Here is a 16,323-nt window from a genome sequence, read left to right as displayed (position 1 = left end):
CTCCAGCCCACGCTCTTCCCACAGGGCCATTCATTACCTTATTTTTAAAAAATCCAAACAGTTCTCTAGCATAAAACACTCTCAATCCAAGGAAAGCAGGCCATGTGACCCATTAATAAAATGATCTCAGTAGGCCAAGTCCCTTTTAAAGTCAGATGTTTTTCCGACTGTATAGAGCAGAAATATATTTAGAAGCCATCAGCTGCGTTGATAAACTAAGTCATCTTTGCAATCCATGAATCAAGAGAACTAGTTAGATTTTTTTCCACCATTTCTTTAAGTGCAAGGTGCGAAATATTTTCAGGCGTTAGTATGAACTTTTTACCCTGGATCTAAGAAAACATCTGCTCAGATAGAAAATCAATTGATAATAAACTACATCTGGTTCAGGATCAGCATGCCAAGTTTCATCTTTGGGAAAACAAGTTTTGTTTTCCTATAAAGTTCTCAAAACGGGCGTGCACGTCCCCAAATTCCCCTTTTTGATAATATACACTCCCAGCTACTGCAGTCCTCAACTGCCTCCTTCTTCACCACAGCAGCACCCAAGAAACCCTAACAGACTACGTTACTTTCAGGCTTTTCCTGATGAGAATTCTCCTTCCATCGCTGACCTCAGTCTTTGCTTCCGTTGCTGAAGTCAATTCCTTAAGGGCAGGGAATGGGTTGGCTAATCCTGTTGTATTGTACTCTCCCAAGTGCTTAGTACAGGGCTCTGCACGCAGGAAGTGTTCAATAAATACGGTGAAGCGCTTCATTCATTCGACTGTATTTATTGAGCACTTACTGCGTGCAGAGCACTGTATTAAGTGCTTGGAAAGTACTTTTTGGCAACAGAGGAGAGACAATCCCTACCCAACAATGGGCTCACAGTCTACGGGGGGGGGGGAGGGGGGGGCGGCATTTTGCTAACTCCCCCCTCTCTCTCTCTACCAAAGCTCCCCTGAACCCCAGTCCTTGACTAAAAAGACCCACTGCAAGATACCCAAGAGTTAAAGGCCTGCTTTTAAGTTTCCTCCTTTCATTGATCAAAGCCTTAGTATCTCTCTCTCAAAATACAGTACATCCTATCGAGTCCCAATCGGGCCAAAATCTGGTTAAAAAAACCCCTCTTTCCTTCTTTCATTTACCAAAGCTTCGCCTCTCTCTCTCTCTCAAAATATAGGAAGAGGTACATCCTATCGAGTCCTAATCAGGCCAAAATCCGGTTAAGAAAAAAACAACGATAAACCACAGGCGATCCCCATCTCGAAACAAACAAATAACGGAATCCTGACGCCGTCAGCCACCCGGCTAGAGAGAAGTTGTCCGCGTTTCTACATCATTCATTCATTCGATCGTATCTGCTGAGCCCTTGCTGTGTGCAGAGCACTGTACTAAGCGCTTGGAAAGTACAATTCGGCAACAGAGAGTGACAATCCCTATCCAACAGCGGGCTCACAGTCTAGAAGGCGTCTAGAAGGATCATTAGGCTGCTAAGGGATGGGCTTGCAAGCGATTAGGATTCAAGGGCCCTGACTCAATCGCACAGGCTTCCGAAGGATGGGCTTCCAAATGTTTAGGATTCAAGGGCCCTGACTCAATCGCAGACTGAAACCCAACAACCGTGCGGCCCAAGCCTGACTTCCTTGGGGGCTGGGGGAGAGAGGGGAGGTTCAGACACCGTAGGCAGCGGGCCTTCTCAATCGGTCAAGGGAGGACAGAAACTCAAAGCTCTGAACTCCCTAAATCGTCCCCCTCTGGGGTGACTATGGGGTGAATGGGGGACTGGCACGAAAAAGTGGAGAGAGGGGGAATTCCCGCCACCCCCGATGTAAACAACCCCATCTCGGAGGCTGCCGGTAAACAATGCAACTCCAGCTGCACAAACAGCTGCGGCAAAAGCAGCAGCGGCAAATAATAAAAATTAATTCATTCAATCATATTTATTGAGCGCTTATTATGTGCAGAGCACTGTACTAAGCGTCCGGACGGTACCATTGGGCAACAGGTAGGGACAATCCCTGCCCAACAACGGGGTCACGGTCTAAACGGGGAGCTCAATAACGATGGTGTTTGTTAAGTGCTTACTATGTGCCAAGCAGTGTTTTAAGCGCCGGGGCCGGTGTGAGGTAATCACATCGTCCCACGTGGGGCTCACGGTCTCAATCCCCATTTTACAGATGAGGGAACTGAGGCCCAGAGAAGTGAAGTGGCTGGCCCAAGGTCAAACAGCAGACCAGTGGCGGGGCCGGGATTAGAACCCACGATCTCTAAACTCCCAAGCCTGGGTTCCTGCCACAAAGCTACGCAGCAGCATAAGCAGCAATGGCAAAAACAGCTGCAGCAGAAGCAGCAACAGCCAAAACAGCTGCAGCAGAAGCACAACAGCCAAAACAGCTGCAACAAAAAGAGCAACAGTAAACGCAGCTGCAGCAAAAGCAGCCAAAACAGCTGCAGCAGAAGCAGCAACAGCCAAAACAGCTGCAGCAGAAGCACAACAGCCAAAACAGCTGCAACAAAAAGAGCAACAGTAAACGCAGCTGCAGCAAAAGCAGCCAAAACAGCTGCAGCGGCTGCCAATACAGCTGCAGCAGCAGCCAAAACTGCAGCCACCGCAGCCAAAACTGCAGCCACAGCAGCCAAAACAGCTGCAGCAGCCAAAAACTGCAGCCACAGCAGCCAAAACAGCTGCAGCAGCCAAAACAGCTGCAGCAGAGGCAGCAGCAGCCAAAACAGCTGCAGCAGAAGCAACAGCCAAAACAGCTGCAGCAGCAGCCAAAACAGGAGCAGCAGCAGCCAAAACAGCTGCAGCAGAAGCAACAGCTAAAACGGCTGCAGCAGAAGCGGCAGCCAAAACAGCTGCAGCTGAGGCAGCCAAAACAGCTGCAGCAGGAGCCAAAACAGCAGCAGCCCAAACAGCTGCAGCAGAAGCCACAGCTAAAACAGCTGTAGCAGAAGCAGCCGCAGCCCAAACAGCTGCAGCAGCAGCTGCAATAGCCAAAACAGCTGCAGTAGAGGAGGCAGCCGCAGCAGCAGCCCAAACAGCTGCAGCAGCAGCAGCAGCCCAAACAGCTGCAGTAGAGGCAGCAGCAGCAGCCCAAACAGTTGCAGCAACAGCCAAAACAGCTGCAGCAGGAGCAACAACCAAAACAACTGCAGTAGAGGCGGCGGCAGCAGCCGCCAAAACAGCTGCAGTAGAGGCGGCAGCAGCAGCCGCCCCAACAGCTGCAGCAGCAGCAGCAGCAACCCAAACCGCCGCAGCAACAGCTAAACCAGCTGCAGCCGAGGCAGCAGCAGCCCCAACAGGTGCGGCAGAAGCAGCGGCAGTAAAAAACAGCTGCAGCAGCAGCCAAAACAGGTGCGGCGGCAGCAACCCAAACAGCTGCAGCGGAGGCAGCCAAAACAGGAGCTGCAAAAACCAGCAGCAGCAGCAGCAGGAAGGGGGGGGGGTCCCCGTCATGTTGGGAGGGGAGGAAGGGGGGCGCAGGATGCGGCGGCTCGTCCTTCAGACCTCCTCTCGACCCCCCCCCCCCCTCCCGTCCCGTGGGGCGCTTCCCGGGGGCGGCGGCCGCCAGAAAGACAGACACGGGGGAGGGGAGGGGGGCCGGGCCGCCGCCCCTGGGGCCGTTACCTCGGCTGAGATCGAGCGGGACGTTCTCCTCGCCGCTGTCATTCCGCCCTGCGACGAAGACACAAAGAAGAGGGGATGAGCGGGGCGGGGGAGCGGACCGGTCCTTCCCCTCGGCGCGCCCCCCCCCCGCCCCTCCCCCCCGCCGGCGGCGCGGCTTTTGGGGGTCCCCCCGCCCCCCTTGGGGATGTTCCGCAGTTTAGGGTCGCGGCGGGCGTGGCGGGGTCGGGGGGGGGGAGGGGGGGGTCCCGGGGCGCGCACCTCGGACGCGGAGGTGCTTGAGCGAGCGGCCGCGGACGCTGGCCGCCATATTGCCGGGGGGCTCCCTCACCGCACCGGAAACCTCGCCCGATCGCGCGAGAGCCCCAAGCGCGCCCCCGACGCCCGGCGCCTGCGCAAACGGGCGGCGGGGCACGCGGGGGGAGGGGGCGGGGCCGGGGGAAGGGGGGGCGGCGGCGCGCGCGCGCGCCACGGAGCGCGAGGCCGCGCCTCAGCCGTCGGGAACCGCCCCGTTGGCCGCACGCCGCCGAAGGTGGGGCGCCCCCTGTCGTCCTTCCTGCCTTCCCTCCCTTCCCGTCCTGCCTTTCTTAACGTCCTTCTTTTTCGTTCTTTGCTTTTTCTTCTTTCCTTTCCTTCCTGTCTTTCCCTCCTTGCTTTCGTCCTTTCTTTCTTTGCCCTCTTTCTTTTTCTTTCTTTCCTTTCCTTCCTGTCTTTCCCTCCTTGCTTTCGTCCTTTCTTTCTTTGCCCTCTTTCTTTTTCTTTCTTTCCTTCTTTCCTTTCCTTTCCTTCCTTTCTTTCCTCCTTTCCTTTCATTCTTTCCCTCCTTGCTTTCATCCTTTCTTTCTTCCCCCTTTTGCTTTTTCATTCTTTGCTTTTTTCTTTCCTTTCTTTCTTTCCTCCTTTTCTTTCATTCTTTCCCTCCTTGCTTTCATCCTTTCCCCTCTTTCTTTTTCTTTCCTTCTTTCCTTTCCTTCCTTTCTTTCCTCCTTTCCTTTCATTCTTTCCTTCCTTGCTTTCATCCTTTCTTCCCCCTCTTTCTTTTTCTTTCTTTCCTTTCTTTCCTTCTTTCCTTCCTTTCTTTCTTTCCTTCTTTCTTTTCTTTCCTTCTTCTTTCATCCTCTCCTTTCTTTCCCTCTTTCTTTTTCTTTCTTTCTTTCCTTCCTTTCATTCTTTCTTTTCCTTCCTTTCTTTCCTTTCCTTTTTTCTTTCTGTCCCTTGTTTCTTTCATCCTTTCCTGTCTTTCTTTCTTTCTTTCCTTCCTTTCTTTTTCTCCTTTCCTTCTTTCCTTCTTTCTTTCATTCATTCAATCCTATTTATTGAGCACTTACTGTGGCCAGAGCACGGAATCGAGTGCTTGGGAGAGTGAAATATAATAATAATAATAATAATGGTACGTGTTGAGCGCTTACTCTGTGATGGCACCGTTTGAAGCACTGGGGGGATGACAAGCAAATCAAAGTGGACACAGGCCCTGTCCCATGTGGGACTCCCAGTGTTAATCCCCATTTTACAGATGAGGGAACTGAAGCCCAGAGAAGTGAAGGGATTTGCTTCAGGTCACACAGCAGACAAGTGGCGGAGCCTGGATTAGAACCCATGACCTTCTGATTCCCAGGCCTGTGCTGTAGCCACTCGACCATGCTGCTTCCCAACAATATTACATTACAACCCATACATTCCCTGCCCACAGTGAGCTTCTTCTCCTCTTCCCACCGAGTCGGCAACCGAGGGTGTGAGGAGTGGAGCTAGAGCTGGCAGGGCAGGGAATGCATCTGCTGAGTACTCTCCCAAGCGCTTAGTATATTAATACTGTTGGGATTTGTTAAGCACTTACTAGGCACAGAGCACTGTTCTAAGCGCTGGGGTAGATACAGGGTAATCGGGTTGTCCCACGTGAGGCTCACAGTTAATCCCCATTCGACAGAAGAGGGAACTGAGGCACAGAGAAGTGAAGTGACTTGCCCACCGTCACACAGCTGACAAGTGGCGGAGCTGGGATTCGAACCCATGACCTCTGACTCCCAAGCCCGGGCTCTTGCCACTGGACACAGGAACACTCACTAATTACCCTGATCGATTGATTAGTAGGAAGAGTAATAGTATTTATTGAGCTGCCACTTTTTATGGTATTTGTTAAGCTCTTTCAGTATCATCAGTGATATTTATTGAGCAATTATTGTGCTCAGAGCTAGGGAGAGTGCTATGCAACAGTCACTTCATCAATCGATTGTATTGATTGCACATTTACTGTACGCACAGCGCTGTACTTGGAAGAGTGCAATACAACAGTGTTGGTAGCCAGGCTCCTTGCCCACTGTGAGCTTACTAAATAAAATATTATTATTAGTAGACTGTAAGCCTGTCACTGGGCAGGGATTGTTTCTATCCGTTGCCGAATTGTACATTCCAAGCGCTTAGTACAGTGCTCTGCACATAGTAAGAGCTCAATAAATACTATTGAATGAATGAATTATTAGGTTATAAACTCCCTAAAGTCTATGTGTCAGGCACTCTGCTAAGTGCGGGATCGACAGAAGATCATCAGGTTGGACACAGTCCCTGTCCCACGTGGAGCTCACAACTTGTGATCTCATTTTACAGCTGAGGTAACGGAGGCCCAGAGAAATGAAGCTCCATGCCCAAGGTCACAGAGCTGACAAGTGGAGGAGCCAGGATTGGAACCCATGACCTCTGACCGCCAGGCCCGGACACTCTCCGCTAGACCATGCAGCTTCTCAGCACGCCATTTGGGTCTAACTATGATCTTCTCACATTTGAATGAGCTAATAGCAACATTATTAAGCACTGGGGAGGAGTTTACAAGTGGGAATTACACACAGACCCCGTCCCTGTATTACGCAATCAAAAGTTTTTAATCAAAGTAAAGGCATAGTCCCTGACTTTAGGGAGTTTACAACTGAATAGTAAGAATATTTTATTAAGCACTTACCATGTGAAAAGCACTGTATTAAAAGCCGGTGGAGAGCACCAGCCTGGGAGTTAAAAGACCTGAGTTCTCAGTCGTCTCACCTGTAAAATGGGGATTGCGACTGTGAGCCCTAAGTGGGACAGGGACTGTGTCCAGACTATCTTGTATCTACCCAGCTGTGTGACTCTGGGCAGGTCACTTAACTTCTCTGTGCCTCAGTTCCCTCATCCGTAGAATGGGGATTAACTGTGAGCCTCACGTGGGACAACCTGATTACCCTGTATCTACCCCAGCGCTTAGAACAGTGCTCTGCCCATAGTGAGCGCTTAACGAATACCAACATTATTATTATTACCCCAACACTTAGTAGAGTGACTGACAATAAGCGCTTAACCGATACCACCATTTTTTTTTTTATTATTACAGCTACTAATAATTGCATGAATCAATCAATCGATTAATCAAAGGAATTTAGTGAATGCTTACTGTGTGCAGAGCACTGAAGCAGCGTGGCTCAGTGGAAAGAGCACGGGCTTTGGAGTCAGAGGTCATGGGTTCGAATCCCAGCTCGGCCACTCGTCAGCTGTGTGACTTTGGGCAAGTCACTTAACTTCTCGGTGCCTCAGTTACCTCATCTGTAAAATGGGGATTAAGACTGTGAGCCCCACGTGGGACAACCTGATTCCCCTGTGTCTACCCCAGCGCTTAGAACAGTGCTCGGCACATAGTAAGCGCTTAACAAATACCAACACTGTTCTAAGAGTTTGGGAGAGTGCAATACAACAGAGTTGGTAGAGAACGCAGGGCCTGGTGCCCAAAGAATTCCCAATCTAAGAATGAGAAGGGGAGGAGGCTGGTGACTGACCACATAAGAAAAGGGGAGTAAAAACGCAAAACAAAAACATCTCGGGGGAGGGGCAGAGGGACAGCTGAGCCCTGGGGTCAGAAGGAAGGCGAGAAGGGGAAGGGATCTGGGTGGAAGCAGGGGGACAAAGCCAGGCCCACCACTGCTCCCGGGCAAGCCAATTAAATATTTTGTGTCCAACATCCGGTTAGAGCAACCAGGCATTATCCCCTCTGCAACATCCCGAACCCACTTTCTCCAGAAGGCAAGGGTCTTACTTGGGGTCACTTTGATCCAAAATTGGGCAAAACCACTTTATCCAAGATGATAACCAACCGTGACTGCTGATGTTTCCAAAGATTGCTGGGTGCGGTTGTATGGGTGTCTTTTTCCTCTTTACTTTTCCCAGGAAAATGAGGGCAGGATAAGGGCAGAGGAACGACTCTGAGGGTTTCACTTCCACCTTCCCTTCCCCCCAGGTTGGACAGGCATCTAGGTGGTCTCTCTCGCACCACTAATCCACAGTCCTGGATCACTGCCATTGTGTTTGCCTCGTTCGCTCTTACCCTTGGGTTGCTGAACGCTGCGGGGGGAAGTCTAAACACCAGGCCAAACCTGTTCACTTTAAATTTTCCCTCTTCTTGCCTTAACTCTGCCAGGAAAAAACTATTTCTCTTCCCTTACTGACACCCATGCCCATCAACCCTCTCAGCTCCCTCCTCAGGCCCCCTGTTCCTCCTCCTCCCCCATCCCTCACCCCCAACCATCTGGCCACCTACTTCATTAGGGAAAATTAACACCATCAGGTCTGAGCTCCCCACAGTCACCCCTCCTCCTCCTCCATCCTCCCCGCTCTCGTCCCCCCTCTTCTACTTTCCCCTCCTTCCCAGCAGTATCTTCAGGGGAGATCGCCTCACTCCTCTCAAGTGCCACCTCCTTCAGTTGCGCTTCTGACACCACTCCCTCTCACCTTATAAAAACTCTCAGCCCTCCCCTTTTCCCCTCCTTAACGTCCATCTTCAATCTCCAGTGGCTTCTTCCCCCCGGCTTCAGACATGCCCTTGTCTCCCCCATCCTTCAAAAACCCTCCCTTGTGACCAACTGGGCTTTTTCTCCAGAATTATTCTAATTGCCTAACTTCTTTCCTTCGTTTTTCAATTCTAGGCCCCACCTCCCAGCTGTGCTCACCGAATTATTATTTAAAAAAAATAGTCTTTGTTAAGCGCTTACTATGTGCCAAGCACTATACTAAGCGCTGGGGTGGTTACAAGCAAATCAGGTTGGACACTGTCCCTGTCCCGTGTGGGGCTCACAGTCTCATTCCCCATTTTACAGATGAGGTAACTGAGGCCCAGCAAAGTAAAGCGACTTGCCCCAGATCACGCAGCAGACATGTGGCAGAGTTCGGATTAGAACCCAGGACCTTCTGATTCCCAGGCCCACGCCATGCTGCTTCTCTATTTCTTATTTTAATTTATGATTGTGGGAAATGTTTTTGTGGTTGGATTTTTTTTTAACAATTTGTGGACTTATTTTTGATTGGTCTTTGAACTTGTAAAGACTTGAAAGCAGCTCCGTATTTCCTAATGAAATTTCCCAATCCCAGTCCTGAAGATGGTGTAGATAAATTTGTTACAAAATGAGATTTCAGGTGGTGTGGGATAGTGATAGCAGGAAACACCTTCTAAGATTCATGTTTCTCGGTACAATCTACAAGCTGTCTTGAATCTGAAAGAGTCTGGGCTTGGGAGTCCGAGGTCATGGGTTCGAATCCCCGCTCTGCCATTTGTCAGCTGTGTGACTGTGGACAAGTCTCTTAACTTCTCTGTGCCTCAGTTCCCTCATCTGTAAAATGGGGATTAACTGTGAGCGTCACGTGGGACAATCTGATTACCCTGTATCTACCCCAACGCTTAGAACAGTGCTCGGCACATAGTAAGCGCTTAACCAATACCAACATTATTATTATTAATTTAAAAAAATTCATGAGAGTGTTCCACAGTTAATGAAAAGAAGAACACTGCTTGTTTATGTCTATTTTCACACAATAGCAGCATACGGTTTTGTATGAAATAAGTAGAGGACTTTTTCTTGCCAAATTTGCTTGGAACCAAAAGTCATATTTTTGGATTGAATACATCTTTAATTTGGGGCCTGCTCTTTTCTTTTTACGGTATTTGTCAATACAGGGTCAAGCACTGTTCTAAGTGCTGGGGTAGTCAGTCAGTGAGTCAAAGGTATTTATTGAGTGCTTACTATGTGCAGAGCACTATACTAAGTGCTTGGGAGAGTACAATATAACAATAAACAGACATGTTCCCTGCCCACAACGAGTTTGCAGCCTAGAGGGGTGGAAACAAGTTAATAATGTTGGTATTTTTGTTAAGCGCTTACTATGTGCAGAGCACTGTTCTAAGCGCTGCGGTAGACACAGGGGAATCAGGTTGTCCCACGTGGGGCTCAGTCTTCATCCCCATTTTACAGATGAGGGAACTGAGGCACAGAGAAGTTAAGTGACTTGCCCACAGTCACACAGCTGACAAGTGGCAGATCTGGGATTCGAACTCATGACCTCTGACTCCAAAGCCCGTGCTCTTTCCACTGAGCCACGCTGTCAGAAACAGTACCTCTCTCACCTGGGGCTTACAGACTAAGTGTGGGAACTGTACGAATTATACGGATTATATTTATGTTTTTAAATATTTTGTATTCCTTTGCAAAGAGGAGGCTAATTTTTTCATTTTCAAAGTGTCCATGAAAACTGGGAACTAAACCTTAAAGTACGTTTCACATTTCCATTAACCATTCACTTTGGTTTGCGCTGTAATATTCAATTGTGACTCAGCATTCTGGATTTAACAGTTTTGTCCTTTCACTTTCTAGGGTGTGTGCACATCTATTTTCTGAGATGCGAGGTGTACTCGTAGCCGAGTGTCTTGCCTGTAAGAAAGGGAATAAATTAAAATAGATGATCTCGTAATATCCCTACGGTTCCCCGACTGATTCAAGACCTAATTAGCGGTGCATTTGTCAATAGGCTAACTAGGCTTTTGGCAAAATTCCACTTTCACAGTTGTGATATCGTGACAGAGCGACATCCTGACCGGGGAACCTTGGAGAAAAAGGCTAGACTGTGAACTCGTTGTGGGCAGGGAATGTGTCTCTCCCAAGCGCTTAGTACACAGTAAGTGTTCGATAAATATGGTTGAATGAATGAAATGTTTCCAGGTCTCTGGGCGGGCTCTGGGGTTGGTCGAGGGGGTTGCAAATCGCACCCTGGCCAGGTGCGAAAGGAGGAATGGAAAAGAGGGGGAGTGTCGGTGGGGGTGCTGTGTCCTGTGAACAGAGAAGGGCTACATTTTGGGCAGGGTTGACCTTAGCTTGTGGAGTTCAGCATCTGGATTTTATGGGGGTGGAAAAAAAGGGAAATTGACAGTGCCACCGCTTGGGAATTCAGGCAGCAGGGCCCCTTTTCTCCACTGCCGTGAGTTTCCTCCCTCCCCACATCCATCACTTCATCACCAACATTCAGCCTCTGTCTGTCACCCCGAACCCCGTACCCCCCCAGACATACACACACAGAAACACACATTCATCCCTGGAGCTGGTCCTTTCTAGGAAGCAATATTTCCTACGGAACTTCGTTCTTCGCTGCAAGATATCGATATACCACACAATATAAGGCTCCAAACCACCCCCACCTTCTAAACAAATAACTCCAGAGCGTGTCCTGCTGGAAACGATTGCTCTCTTAGTAATAATTAGGGTATTTGTTAAGCACTTACTCTGTGCCCGGCACTGTCCTAAGTGCTGGGGTGGATACCTGCAAGTCCAGTTGGACCCAGGGCCCTGGCCCTCGTGGGTCTCACAGTCCCAATCCCCATTTTACGGGTGAGGTGACCGAGGCCCAGAGAAGTGATGTGCGTTGCCCCAGGCCACAGAGCAAACGAGCCGGGATTAGAACCCACGACCTTCTGACTCCCGAGCCTGTGCTCTAGCCATTAGGCCACGCCGCTTCCCTTAGCAGTACTCACCCCGCAGGGCAAAGGACCAGAAAAGGAGCATTTACAGCATTATCATGGCAGGAAGCAGGCGGGCAAGAGACTCACTGACACCCTCAGTCGTGGACTGCATGATGTCACACTGTCGTGATAGCGCAACTGCAAAAGTGGAATTTTGCCAACAAGCCTCGTTACCACTAATTAGGTCTTTAATGGGTCATAGATGGCGGCTGCTCTTCGAGCATCCTCCCTCTTCTCCCCTCCCTGCCATCACAGGAAGACAGAAAAGCCCATGGCTACAGCTGTTCAACCCTTCTCAGGGTGGCACCTGGAGAGTTTCCAGTGCTCTACCAGCCTCGGCTACGGGAGGAAGAGTCAAGCAGAGGCCTTCCCCTTCCATTCCAAGCTTGGGCAGTGGCTAGCGAGGGGAAAGCAATCTGCTACAAGTCAAAACTCACTCATGCCGGGCAGCCCCGACTTGGGAAGGGAGTCGAAGGTGGAGACTCCAATTGACTGCGTGGAAGAAGGCAACGGTAAATCAGTTTCGTATTTTTACCGAGAAAACTCTCTAGCTACACTACCAGAATGATTGCAGATGGAGGTGGGGCGTTCCGGGAGAGCTGTGGCCATGGCGTCGCTGCGGGTCAGAGAGCATAAGACAAACCGCTGTTCAAAGATGAAGTGTCCATTTGGTGTGGCAGGGGTTCACGGTGTGCAGAGTGCTGTACTAAACAATATAACACTCCAAACCATCCCCCACTTCTACACAAAAAACACAAGAGCGTATCCTGCTGGAAACTACTGCTCTCTTCACAGTGCTCACCCTATTGGGCGAAGGATCAGAAAAAGAGCACTCACCTCATTATCGGGGCAGGCTGTAGATGGGCAAGAGATTCACTGACGATCACGGTCGTGGAGTGTCGTCTTGTTTAACGGAATAAAACAGAAAATAAAAGGGGTGCGTTTTTACTACCCGAGTCAGGTTGAAGAAATTGACAGTGAAAGAGGGCGCAGAAAATAGGCTATGAGTGATCCCGGGCCAATCAAAGCAAGTTCCAGCCCAGAAGCAGCATGGCAAAGTGGATAGAGCGGAGGCCTGGGAGTCAGAAGGTCATGGGTTCTAACTGTGTCTCAGCCACTTGTCTGTTGTGTGACCTTGGGCAAGTCACTTTACTTCTCTGGACCTCAGTCCCCTCATCTGCAAAATGGGGATTGAGACTGCGAGCCCCACTTGGAACAGGGATTGTGTCCAACCCAATTTGCTCATATCTACCCCAGTGCTCAGTACAGTGCCTGGCAATATAGTAAGCCCTTACCAAATATTATTATTATTATAATTATTAAACAAACTCTGCAAAGCAGTAGAAGTGACCATCTTTCTAAATTTCAGATTTGGCCTCATCCTGGTGTCGGAAGAGTCTCAACTTCATATTTCCAAAGTATTTTTCCAAACCGTATCAACAATAAATTGGCAGTCTAGGTCCCGCCCCACCATCTGGAATAAAATCCCTCTCAGTTCAAATCCACCAAACCGCAGCTTCAAAACCTTCCACCTCCTCCAGGAAGCACGCCCTGATTAATTACCATCATTCCAAATTGCGGATACTCACAGTTCCTGTGTATTTACACATATGCAACCGTCCATGTCAATTTTGCACGTGCTGTTAAGCATAATAATAGTAATAACTGTGGCGTTCGTTAAGCACTTATTACGTTCCAGGCATTGTACTAAGCGCCGGGGTGGATACAAGCATTACGTTGGACACGGTCCCTTGTCCCTTGTGGGGCTCACGGTCTTAATCCCCATTTTCCAGATGAGGTAACTGAGGCCCAGAGAAGTGAAGTGGTTTGCCCAAGGTCACGCGGCCGACAAGTGGCGGAGGCAGGAGTAGAACCCATGACTTTCTGACTCTCAGGCCCCTGCTCTATCCATTACACTATACTGCTTCTATAATTGAAGTCTTCTTGAACACTCTTCTCTGCCCTTCCCCTCTCCACTCTACTTTCCGTTCTTTCTAGGTTACATGAGGTGCCCATATTGAGCTTGTAGTTTATTACAGATATATACCCACGTGCTCTGGGGGCGAAGGAGGTGTGAATAAAGGGAGCAAATCAGAGCACAAGGGCAACGCAGAAGGGAGTGGGAGAAGAGGAAATGACGACTTAATCAGGGAAGGCTTCTGGGAGGAGATGAGTCTTCAATGAGGTTTGGAAGGTGAGGAGAGTGACTGTCAGATATCAGGAGGACCAGCCAAGGGAGCGAGACAGGATGTGGGCGAGAAATCAGGGCTGAGATGGTTGAGATCGAGGTATAATCAGTGGATAGAGCAGGGGCCTGGAAGTCACAAGGTCATGGTTCTGATCCTGGCTCCGCCGCTTGTCTCCTGTGTGACCTTGGGCAAGTCACTTCACTTCTCTGTGCCTCAGTCACCTCATCTATAAAACACAGGGATTGAAACGGTGAGCGTCAGGTGGGACAGGAACCGTGTCCAATCCGATTTACTTGTATCCAGCACTTAGTAATAATGATGATGGTATTTGTTTAGCGCTTACTATGTGCCAAGCACGGTTCTACACTCTGGCAAGTGTACAGAGAAGCAGCGGGGCTCAGGGGAAGGAGCACGGGCTTGGGAGTCAGAGGTCGTGGGTTCGAATCCGGCCTCTGCCACTTGTCAGCTGGGTGACTGCGGGCAAGTCATCTCACTTCTCTGGGCCTCCGTGACCTCATCTGGAAAATGGGGATGAAGCCTGTGAGCCTCACGTGGGACGACCTGATGACCCTGTATCTCCCCCAGCGCTTAGAACAGTGCTCTACACATAGTAAGCGCTTAACGAATACCAACATTATTATTATTACAGTGCCTGGCACATGGTAAGAGCTTAACGAATACCACAAGCATGATTATTACAGGAGCAAAGTGTGTGGGCTGGGTTGTAGGAGAAGAGCAGGGAGGTGAGGGAGGAGGGGGGCGAGGGGATTGAATGCTTTAAAGTCGAGGGTAAGGAGCTTCTGTTAGATGCGAAGTTGGATGGGCAACCACTGGATGCTCTTGAGGGGTAGGGAAATGTGGACAGAATGGTAGAATGGCGGATGATTCAAACGAATCAGAGCCTGTCTGCAGGAACCAGAGGATGTGGCTCATTAGTAACCCTTCAACAGAGTGGAGGACACAAAATATATATATATATATAATAATTATTGTATAATTATATAATAATAATAATAATTGTGGTATTTATTAAGCTCTTACTATGTGCCAGGCGCATAGAGAAGCAGCGTGGCTCAGGGGAAAGAGCCCGGGCTTGGGAGTCAGAGGTCATGGGTTCGAATCCCGGCGCAGCCACTTGTCAGCTGTGTGACTGTGGGCGAGTCACTTCACTTCTCTGGGCCTCAGTTCCCTCATCGGTAAAATGGGGATTAACTGTGAGCCTCACGTGAGACAACCCGATTCCCCTGTATCTCCCCCAGCGCTTAGAACAGTGCTCGGCACATAGTAAGCGCTTAACAAATACCAGCATTATTATTTGGGGATCACAGTCTAAATCCCCATTTTACAGAGGAGGGGACTGAGGCCCAGAGAAGTAAATTGACTTGCCCAAGGTCACACAGCAGACAAGGGGTGGAGGTTGAATTAAAACCCATGGCCTCCGGCCTTCCAGGTCCGTGCTCTATCCACTTCACCATGCTGCTACCCCTGTTCATGGTCCAAAAAAATGCATCTTATTCAATTAGCACTCCCGTCCTACCCTTCATGAGCATGTTAAAATGGCTCTCCCTCTTGTCGACCTTTATTAGCCAGGTTGGTTGCTAGACCTTTCGAGAAACCATCGTAGGGGATGCGTGAAGTTCCCTATTAAATCGTGGTATAATTACTCTCATTTCTTAAGTATAGACCATGTCACATGTTAAAAAGACTTGAGTTCTAGGAATGACCCAATATGCAGTAGATTTTGGAATTGGATCCTTGTTTCTTCACCTGGAAATGGCTATAGTTTTGAACCAATATTAATGGATGAGTAATTCCCAATTCGCCCCTCTCGGGAAGGCACCTGGAGAGTTTCCAGGCTCGGCTGTGGTGCCGGGGAGAGTCAAGCAGAGGCCTACCCATGAAAGAGCACGGGCTTTGGAGGCAGAGGTCATGGGTTCGAATCCCTGCTCTGCCACTTGGCAGCTGTGTGACTGTGGGCAAGTCACTTCACTTCTCTGTGCCTTAGTTACCTCAACTGTAAAATGGGGATTAAGACTGTGAGCCCCATGTGGGACAACCTGATTCCCCTAGGTCTACCCCAGCACTTAGAACAGTGCTCTGCACATAGTAAGGGCTTAACAAATACCAACATTAACATTATTATTCCTAGCTTGGCCAGTGGCTAGCGAGTGGAAGGCCATCTGCTACAAGTCAAAACTCACCTGTGTGTTGGGCAGCAGCAGCAGGGGAGAGAGTCGAGGGCCAAGACTCAACTGCACGGAAGAAGACAACGGTAAATCGCTTCTGTATTTTTACTAAGAAAACTCTAAGGATTCACTCCCAGAACAATTGCAGATGGAGAGTGGGACGTTCTGGGAGAGAAGTGTCCATGGAGCCTCCGTGGGTCGGAGACGACGCAACAGCATAAGACAATTCCCAATTCAGCCCCTGTGTTTTCACTACTTGGTCTGGCCAGGTAGAGTTTGTTCAGCAATTTTTTTTAAAATCCATAAATATTTATAAAATGTTTCAGTTACCAGTGTAGTTTCAACAGGGACGCTTCAAACCGATGGTTAAGAAAATAGGAAACTCTCGATGAATTCTGAAGTATTCTCAAGTTTCAAGGCAGCAAAGGACAGGCTTTATTAGATCCTTTACACTTAAATTACTGTTCACAAAAATTTGATTCCCTTTTTATTCAGAGAGCAGCCACAGGGCCAGGGGAATAATAATAATAATAATAATAATGT

The 16,323-nt window shown here is 49.2% G+C and overlaps 1 protein-coding gene across 1 annotated transcript in view; it reads right to left on the bottom strand.

Moving 5' to 3' along the window:
- RICTOR (RPTOR independent companion of MTOR complex 2) overlaps positions 1-3,967 on the bottom strand; it is a 122,477-nt gene extending 118,510 nt beyond the window's left edge. The window contains exons 1-2 of the mRNA XM_029058982.2: positions 3,872-3,967; positions 3,614-3,661 (exon numbers count right to left, since the gene is read on the bottom strand). Coding sequence (XP_028914815.1) covers positions 3,614-3,661; positions 3,872-3,920 — 97 coding nt within the window. The 5' untranslated portion in view covers positions 3,921-3,967. The remainder of the gene's footprint in view (positions 1-3,613; positions 3,662-3,871) is intronic.
- Positions 3,968-16,323: the final 12,356 nt, after the last annotated feature.

This window comes from Ornithorhynchus anatinus, chromosome 3 (genome assembly GCF_004115215.2).
Source record: "Ornithorhynchus anatinus isolate Pmale09 chromosome 3, mOrnAna1.pri.v4, whole genome shotgun sequence".
Taxonomy (NCBI): Eukaryota; Metazoa; Chordata; class Mammalia; order Monotremata; family Ornithorhynchidae; genus Ornithorhynchus; species Ornithorhynchus anatinus.
Note: the sequence above shows the minus strand (reverse complement) of the source record. Positions and strands in the feature narration are given on the sequence as shown.